This window comes from Mastigoproctus giganteus, chromosome 2 (assembly GCF_048544385.1).
Source record: "Mastigoproctus giganteus isolate SK-2022 chromosome 2, ASM4854438v1, whole genome shotgun sequence".
Classification (NCBI taxonomy): domain Eukaryota; kingdom Metazoa; phylum Arthropoda; class Arachnida; order Uropygi; family Thelyphonidae; genus Mastigoproctus; species Mastigoproctus giganteus.
The window spans coordinates 184,718,594-184,728,430 of NC_143576.1; the positions used below are offsets into that span (position 1 = coordinate 184,718,594).

Here is a 9,837-nt window from a genome sequence, read left to right on the forward strand (position 1 = left end):
TTGCCAGAAACAAGTGGCAACACCTAGAATGGGACCCACACTACTGGTAATAGTGTCGGGCAGTGTACAGCACCTTGCTTTTCTAATCGCAAGGGTCGCGGTACTGACGTTCATAGCACATCCAACCGAGATTTGAACAGGCTGGCCAAATATAATATTACAGCTCTTCCTACACGAGAGAAGATCTTTATCTCCAGATTAGGCCCTGCAACGCAGCCCAGTAACATTAAAGTCATGTGTAAAACTGAGTTTGGATTAACAGTGGAAGTTAAACAATTAAAGATGAGGCATTCTGCTTACGCCTCATTTGTTGTCACGTGCCCAATGGGAGAATCCTCGTTGCTACTGAATTTTCAGGACTAGCCAGCAGGGTCACTGGTCAAACCATACAGGGATAGATGGATGATAAGATCAAATAGCCCTTCTGAAACGTCACAGTAGCAACCAAATCCTCTCCATTCTCTGAGAGAGGGGACTGGCAGCCTGCGGTGTTTTTTCCAGAACGTCCGAAGCATTTCCAACAAGCTTCCCGCCCAACAAACCTGCACGATGATCGCTGACTTTGACTATTTGCCTTGTTGAAATGTGGTTACGCAATAACAGAAAAGAGAAAATAAGCTGAAAAGACAAGCACATTACGCAGATGTACTATCAAAGCTCAAACAAGGAAAAAGGTGCGTTCGGGATAACAGAAAAAAGGGTCTCATGACTGCCGACGTATTTACCGAATGGTCCAAGAAGGCATTTGGACACTCTCGCAATCAACCAATTAGCAACAGAAGAAAACAGGAAGAGAATAACTGATCTCTTTCACCGAATCGTAGAAAACAAAGAATCCGTTTCAAACTTACTAAGAAAGACACCTCTAACAACCATCACAATTACCAAAGAAAACCTCATGAAAGCCATAAATGAAATTCCTAATAAAGCAACTGTTGGTCCTGATAACTTCCCTCTTTCATGGCAAAAATCAGCAGGCCCTTACATTATTGAGGTGTTGCATCACACTTTCAATTAAATCATTCAAAAAAGGTACTCTCCCCTGTATATGGAACAGCTACATAGTGAGGCCCATTCCCAAAATAAAGAAACCAAAAAACGCCAAAGGCTATAGACCCATAGCCATAAGTTGGGCCTTCTTGAAAATTTTTGAGAAGACCCTTCTCTCAGCCCTCACCCAACACTGCTTCGGGCATCGTCCTCTGCACCTACACTCCGTCTTCTCTGGAAGATCAACCGTCACAAATCTCCTTGAGACCCTTTTCCGGATGCAGAAAGCTCTCAACAATAAGGAACAGCTCGATATAATCTTCCTAGCCATATCCGCAGCTTTTGACAATATCTCGATAACGGCTATGGAACAAATTTTATCTTTCTACTTCAAAATACAAGGCAATCTCCTGAAGATTTTATGTAACACTCTGAAGGAAAGATGCCTCATAATCCGTAATGACGATTTTATTGCCCATTACTCCATTCCGCAGGGAGTACCACAGGGAGGCGTTCTCTCCTCACTGTTATTTGCTGCAGCTCTGGAACCATTTTTTGCATCCCATAAAGACAACCTTGTAACATATGCTGATGACCTGAAATTCTTCGTCAAATCTAAATATTCACAACAAGTTAAGCAAACAAATCAACAAGCCAATTACACAAAAAATGAACTGGAGCATTACCTCGATTGTATTGGACTACGTTTAAACCCAAACAAAGCCGCCCAGATGACAATTACAAAGAAAAAGAGCAGGAACAATATCTCTATGCTGGTAAGCGGATACGAAGTTCCAAAGGTTAAATCGCACGTAGACCTTGGCCTAAAGTGGGATGAGGGACTAACATTCTCCGAGCACTTTGATTACATCAAAGCTAAAACATATGCAGCGCTCTGGACTACCAAACAGGAGTTAATTGGCATTAGAAACCAAGGTCTTGTTAAAAAGTACATCTTGAAATGTATACTTCCCATCCCACTGTATGCTTCACTGATTTGGTCCTCTGATCCACCGAGCAATCTGAAAGCTTTCCTAAGTATTGAATACTGGCTCTTGAAATTGCTGAACTGATTCTCGAAACACCCATTTACTGTCTCTAGAGCCATCCTACTTTCCAATCTCAGCATTCATCCCTGGAAACAGACAATCAACACAAGAAACATTTTCACATTAGCCCAACTGCTAACAGGAAGATTAGACGGTCCCAATATTGAAGGCTTGTTTCACTCTCGTCGAGAAGCCACCAGAATTGCTGAAACAAGACATCCTCTTCAAAGCAACTTAAAAAACATGGACAGCCTAAGTCGCTTTTTTCCAGCAAACACAATAGAACTCTTCATTCAACTAAGAATTGAACCGGAAAAGCTCTGTAACGAAAAAGCCTACAGATTGCAAGTCTTTACCAACTCCTATCCTCTCCTCTAACGAATGCACAACCACTCGGCTCAAAAAACTATATATTCTCGGTATTCTAGATGCCAACCCAAGATGATGTCAAAATTTTAAATATTCTATGATGTTCAAAGATTCCAAAAATTTAAATATTCTATTATAAAATCATACTTTCTCATGTATTCCAAAATTCTGTATTCAGCCTTTCGGGGTGAATGTCTCATGAACTTTGTAACCTTTTGCTCATGGGTCCGCTTCACACCTTAGAATGTAACTCTCACCCTTCTAGCCAATGGCTGTCCCAGGGGTGTCTCTTCAACAGAGAAATAAATTAATAATAATAATAAAAATAACTTTTTTTATATATTCCGATTTGATTTTGTAAGTACTGTAGAATCGGAGAGACTGACGCGTCGCTTTGCAAAAGACAAATAGGAAAATGTCCGCCAGTTGAAGACATTCTTGATTCATGCTTTAAAACAATTTTCCATATATTCAAAAAAAAAAAAAAAAAACACTTTGCAAAATTTGTTTTCTCCTTCAAGCTTCCCACTGAAACAAGTAATTCTATTTTGCGTGGTAAATATTTCTGAAAGAAAAATTTCCTTCCATATCTTTTATTACATATTTTTCCCTGAAATTTTTAATTCTTTATTTTAGATGTGATACAAATAGTAAATAAATATTTCGTTTACTACAATTGAAGGCAAAATTCATTCTGTTCGTGATTCTGTAATATGGCCGTGAGTATGTTGAGTTTGAGGGTGTTTTTAAAATAGAATTGTATAATCTTTGTTTCAGGTTGAACTCTGAATGAAATGATTCAAAATTTTTAATTCATCGAAATTCACAGATGATATTTAATTTCTCATTTATTGGCCTACCTGAGCAAGACTTCTTGTCTAGGGCGACAAGGTACGGATCTTCACACACACATTCGTATCCATTATTTTTTGTCCGTTTACATTTATTGTTTGTTCCTTTCACTATGCAATTCCCTGCAGTTGTCTCATCGCAATCATCTAGAATGTGAAACAATATTTGGTATCAAAAATGAACAATAATTGCCATAATGGAAAATTAGTTAATTGAAAATTTAAATTCCGGTTGACTAGATTTTTAATTCTTTACCACACTGTCTGATATTGAATAGGACAAGTAATTTCGCAAGAAAAAAAAATTATAAATTATGTCCTTCTTCAGCTGATTACATTTTTTATAGAACAGACTGATATGCAATAAAACTGATTGTACAAGAAACTGAAATATGACTTTTTAATCAAGTAATGCAAGGCAATTGTTACAAATCTCCAAATTGAACACAAGGCTGAGTGTGTCCTATTCGGAGAACCAAAAATGAGACTAGATTTTTGTTTATGAAAACAACAATATTAAATTTAACGAAAAAAGGTGCGATGCAAGGCTTATAAAAATTAATGTTATAGAAAAAATTAGTGATTTGGAAAATAACCAAAACTTGCATGAAAGAGATATTTACACTGCAGAAATAATAAATTTAGAGTCCTCAATATTAAATTTCTTCCCGTATTTTACAATCGAAAATTGTAGAAAAACATAATCTTTCCTCATTATGAGGAAAGATTATGTTTTTCTACAATTATTATAGGAGATTATAGGAGACAATAAAGGAGATTATTATAGATATCCTTGTGCTATGTCCATTGTTTTTCGCTATACAGTTTCATGATATCCGATAAAATATTGAATAAACTCACTGATATACAATTCCTCTGAGTGCTTTAGCACAATATATAATAAGAATTCTAAATTATCTGCTAGAGATTATCAAAAAGCATTTTTATCCTTCCTTTTGTTTTATTAATTTTGGATATTGAAATGGATTATACAATCTGCTTTAATTCCTCAACGAGATGCTCCAAATCCCATTGATTTTTTATATATTCCAACGAGAATTTCGTTAGTACTGCAGAATAAGAGAGACCGACGCGTTGCTTTACAAGAGACATAGGAAAATGTCCATCAGCTGACGACTTTCTCGACTCAAGCTTTAAAACAATTTTCGAATTATTCAAAAAAAAAAAGAAGTCACTTTGCAAAATTTTTTCTCCATAAAGTTTCCCATTGAAACAAGTAATTCTATTTTACGTGTTAATTTTTCTAAAAGAAATTTTTCCTTCCATGTCTTCTAATACATATTTTTCCCGAATTAATTAAATCTTTATTTTAGATCAGATACAAATTTAAAAAAAATATTTCGTTTACTAAAATTGAAGGCATAATTCATTCTGTTCATGATTCTGTAATACGACCGTGAGTATGTTGAGTTTGAGGGTGTTTTTAGAATAGAATTGTATATGCTTTGTTTCAGGTTGAACTCTGAATGAAATGATTCAAAATTTTTAATTCATCGAAATTCACAGATGATATTTAATTTCTCATTTATTGGCCTACCTGAGCAAGACTGCTTGTCTTCCGCAACGAAGTACGGATCTTCACAGGTACATTCGTATCCATCGTTTTCTTTCCGTTTACACTCATTTCTTGTTCCCTTCACTATGCATTTCTGTGCAGTTGTCTCATCGCAATCATCTAGAATGTGAAACAATATTCGGTATCAAAAATGAACAGCGATTTGCACAATGGAAAATTAGCTCATTAAAAATTTATATTCCGGTTGCTTAGATTTTTAACTCTTTACCACAGCGTCTAATGTTGAAGATAACAAGTAATTTTCTACGAAAAGAATTATGTGTTTTATAATTTTTACTCATTGCTTTTTTTATGGAACAAAACTTATTGCAATAAAACATTGGTTGTACAAAAAACTGAATTGTGACGTTTTACTCAAGTAATGCAAGGCAATAATTTGAAATCTCCAAATTCAGCACAAGTTTGAGAGCGTGCCCTATTTGGAGAAACAAAAAGAAGACTAGATGTTTGTTTATGATAAATACAACAAAACTTTTATCGAAAAATTGCACGAAAAAGTGTGTGGTTCAATGCTTATAAATATTCTTAAAAAAATTAGTGGTATAGGAAAATAACCAAAACTTGCATGAAGAAGGTATTTACACTGCTGAGATTATAAATGTAGAGCCCTAAATATTCAATTTCTTCCTGTATTTTACAATCGAATGTTTTGTGGAAAAAATTAATCTTTCTTCATTATGAGGCACTGTTTCATTAAATGTGTTAAGGTCGTCAGCGATTGCGGCACATAATAATGTGATTATAGTTTCAAATAGGATGCGCTGCAGTTAAGAGGAAATTATCGATATACTTGTGCTATGTCCATTGTTTTTCGTGATATCGCTGAATGATATCCAATAAAATATTGAATAAACTCATTGATATAGAATTCCTCTAACTGCTACGGCATAACAAATAATAAGAATTCTAAATGAACTGTCCAGAGATTACCAAAACACATTTTTCTCTTATAGGAGTGGTGAAGTTCAGAAAAATTGCTAAAAGGTGTTTTTAATGTATTGTACAGGCACAAAAAACTTTTATAATTTGTCCTTATTAATATTGTATGCAATTCGATAAACGGAAATTGATTTAGATTTCCTTTCATGATTGAAAATGTCTTATCGAAAGATTGTTGCAAGAGTTTTATTTTTCTCCCATTCATTATGAAAGACTTATAGTTTAATAACAGTGTCCAAGTAGAGCAATTTTTTCTAATATCTTGCACAATCCACCTTTTCTCCATCGATTAAACGCTCTCCTTTATATGCGCGCAATTTTTTTTATTAAAATTGAATTAGATAATGTTATCTTAATTGGTGTCGTACAGATTTACATCATTTTGGTCTCTTCTGTCATTCGTGAGATTTATTCTCATAAATTAATATTTTTTTCAATTTTCTCTTGAACACATAATACTTCCATAAAATTTATTCAACATAAAACTGATGCCATTAAATTCGCCATTACAGGGAAATACAGTGTTTTCTTCATTCCTGGAATGGCAGCGTATTTTTAAAATAGGCCAGTGTTTCTCAAAGGGTGTGCCGCGTCACATTAGAGTGCCGCAAAATTTTCCAAGTGCGCCGCGAAATCTTAAAAAAAAAAAAACTAGCGTCGTTTTTATCTTAACATCATTGTCCGAATATACGTACAATACCATTAATAAGTATTACTATTAATGGTACGTACAATACCATTAATAAGAATAAAGTACACGAAGGATCTTTTTATGACGAATTGAAAATGACATATCCGAATACAGGGGCGTCTGCATTCAGGCGCCAACACTATTTGAATAAAGACCAATATGAACAATACCAGCGCCGATGAATCTCAGCCAAAAAGATCGATAGTACAAGAAAATATAATGAAGATTATTTAAATTTTGGTTTTTTCATGTGTTCTATGTGGACATAAAAAAGCAAACAGTGCAATGGTTCCTAGCAAGCTAAAACGCCATATGGAAAAAGTTCATCAAAATTTGATGTCTAAAGACAAAAAGCATTTTGAACGATTAATGACAAATAGTGCCAAACAAATACAAAAATTGGAAAACACAATAAAAGTGTATGACAAAGCACAAATTGCCTCCTATGAAGTAGCGCAACTTACTGCACAAAAAGGGAAACCTCATTCGATTGGAGAAACGTTGATCGGTCCTGCTTGTCGTATAATGGTGAAATGTATGTTCGGCAAAGATGCAGAAGCTGAAATAAATAAAATTCCTCTTTCCAACGATACTATAAGTCGAAGAATAATCGATATGTCGGAAAATATAGTAGAAAATGTTCAACAAAAACTTGATGGTCAAATTTTTGCTCCGCAAATAGATGAGTCAACAGATATCAGCGGGAAAGCACAATTAATAGGATTTGTTCGATTCATTAACGGAGATTTAATTATGAACCAATTTTTATTTTGTCAAGAATTGCCAGGAAGAACGACAGGAAGGGAAATATTTAATTGTGTAGATAACTTTTTCGAAAAGACAAAGTTATCATGGAATTTTTGTACAGGCATTTGTACAGATGGTGCTGCATCGATGATCAGACCTGAAAAAGGTTTTTTGGCGTTTGCAAAACAAAAACATTCAAATCTTATTTCTATACATTGCATTATTCATCGAGAAGCTTTAGTAGACAAAACTCTCCCGACAGAATTAAGCATTGTACTAGATGACGTAATAAAAATTGTTAACTATATTAAAAGCAGACCTTTAAAACCACGAATTTTCAAAGAATTATGCGACAGCATGGAATCTAACTACAATTGTTTATTACTACATAATGATATTCGTTGGCTTTCTAGAGGAAAAGTTTTAGCCCGTGTATTTGAATTGCGAGCAGAACTTTGTACATTTTTTAAAAATGAAATAAGTACAGCAGGAAAACAAAAGAATCGTATGAAAATACAAAAATTTTATGATTGTTTTAAGAATGAATTGTGGTGTGCAAAACTGGCTTACATAGAACATATATTTGCACATCTTAATATTTTAAATACTAGTTTACAAGTGCGAAACAAAAATATCTTAACATCAACAGATAAGTTAATTGCTTTTGATAAAAAATTATGCTTGTGGATGAATAAACTTGATGAAAATAATTTAGCTATGTTTCCTAAGATTCCTGAACAGATGAGAAATTTTCTTGCACCAGTGGTGAAAAACCATTTGGATTTAAAAAAAAAAATTAAAAATTTTCTGTTTATACTCCGGCACGACAACCACGTCAGTAGAGTTTACAATAAATCGTCAATATAAATATTTATCGTATTTAGTAGTCACGGGCTTGAACTCCGGTCCACACAAGGAACGCGTGCTGTGCACTCTCGCTCCTGACCACTGGGCTACGTCATTTGCTTCAAAAGGCAATGAAAACATATTTTCCATCTATTAAATCGAAAAAATATGACTGGATTCGAAATCCTTTTATTAATGATATATCAAACTGGAATCTTTGTCTTGAAGAAGAGGAAGAACTGATTTCCCTTTCATCCGATCGAACATTAAAAATCAAACATTCGGAATTTCATTTGGATATTTTTTGGATTTCAGTCAGAGATGAATATCCAAAGTTATCTAAAAGAGCAATAAATATTTTACTCCAATTTTCTACGTCGTATTTATGTGAGTTAGGATTTTCAACTCTCACTAACATGAAAAATAAAAAACGATCAAGATTGGAAAATGTCGAAGATGACCTGCGAGTTGCTCTGTCTGAAATAAGACCTGATATAGCAGAACTAACAAAACATTGCCAATCACATATTTCACATTGACTATAATTTTTTAAATAAAAATCCATTTAATCTCTATCAAATATTTGAATAATTTAAAGCTTTGTTGAAGGCGTACATATTTTCTTTTTGTAATTATTTATTTAATTATTTTTATATTTTATTTTTGTTGTAAGAATTGTTTGCATAACACAGATATAATATAAGTATAAATAAAAAAATTGTTAATATTATTTTTCGTTCTATTTATTTAATTTAGAAATTTCTTCTTCTATGACTACGTAGGTGTGCCGCGAAATTTTTCTTCTTTGGAAAATGTGCCACGAGAGTAAAAAGATTTGAGAAACACTGCCATACTGTAACGTATGGACTTTCAAGAGGTCTTTCATGCACAGCAGATGCACGAGAATATTCGGCAGTTTTGTGCATTTACAGCCCCATGAAGGGTGAAATGTGACTCATCAGATCACAAGATCATTCGAGCCATGTATCGTTAAGTTCCATACGAGCCAGAAATCGTAGAACACAGTCTATTCTTTGTTGTTGATCACAAGACTTTAGTTCTTGCACTACGTAAATCTTGTACGGGAACCAGCGTAAAATTATTCGAAGCACTTTGCGTACAATAGACAAGGAAGGTTCAAGTCTCTTGACACACCTCTGGCACTACTGACTGGTAGTGTTTCGCATTTTGACCATTGCAACCGCCATTTCATCCACTACCTCCGTTCCGATATATGGTCATCCGCCCAGTCGTTTCAAATTTCTTTTATTGGTTTTCGAAGCCCCACTGCCCCACTGAAGGTTTTATGCAAACCTTTAAGTTTCCGATATTCACGTAGTGCAACGTTACTATTATTCTGGTAGAACAGTCTAAAAGAGCACGTTCCTTTTTTGTAAGAGCCATAATGGTTATTGACGGCAGCGTTGGCCTTTCTGCTTTTATCTAACAGGATGTCATTTGCGTAAGCAGCGTGTCTTGAAATAAATGACAACTTTTCATATGCGCAGCGCCATTTTTCCCCTATTGGCGGACATTTGAACTATTGTTTTTTCTTCTACAAATCGCTTTTTTTGAAGAATATACCCACCGATTTTCGCGGCTCTAATTCTAACCGGTTTGACACTAGGGTCTCCTGAATAGGGAAACTTATTTTATAACCCCCTGTTATATCTGTTTCTCGATTCCCACTACATGTATTTACTTTTTTGAATGAAGACATGGTAGATTACTTCAAAGCTACAACACTCTGGTGGTGCG

At 34.4% G+C, this 9,837-nt stretch overlaps 1 protein-coding gene across 1 annotated transcript; it reads left to right on the forward strand.

Annotated features, from left to right (window-relative positions):
- The first annotated feature begins 6,771 nt into the window (after positions 1-6,771).
- LOC150089830 (zinc finger BED domain-containing protein 5-like) lies at positions 6,772-8,618 on the forward strand. Its single transcript, XM_090390109.1, has 2 exons — positions 6,772-7,399; positions 8,476-8,618. Exons 1-2 carry the CDS (start codon positions 6,772-6,774, stop codon positions 8,616-8,618), a joined length of 771 nt encoding a protein of 256 aa, XP_090246235.1.
- The last annotated feature ends 1,219 nt before the right edge of the window (positions 8,619-9,837 follow it).

Coding starts and splice junctions, on each gene's coding strand:
- LOC150089830 (XM_090390109.1), top strand. CDS start 6,772: ATGGTTCCTAGCAAGCTAAAACGCCATATGGAAAAAGTTCATCAAAAT. Junction 7,400..8,475: donor GATGATCAGACCTGAAAAAG/GTTTTTTGGCGT, acceptor TATGTGAGTTAG/GATTTTCAACTCTCACTAAC.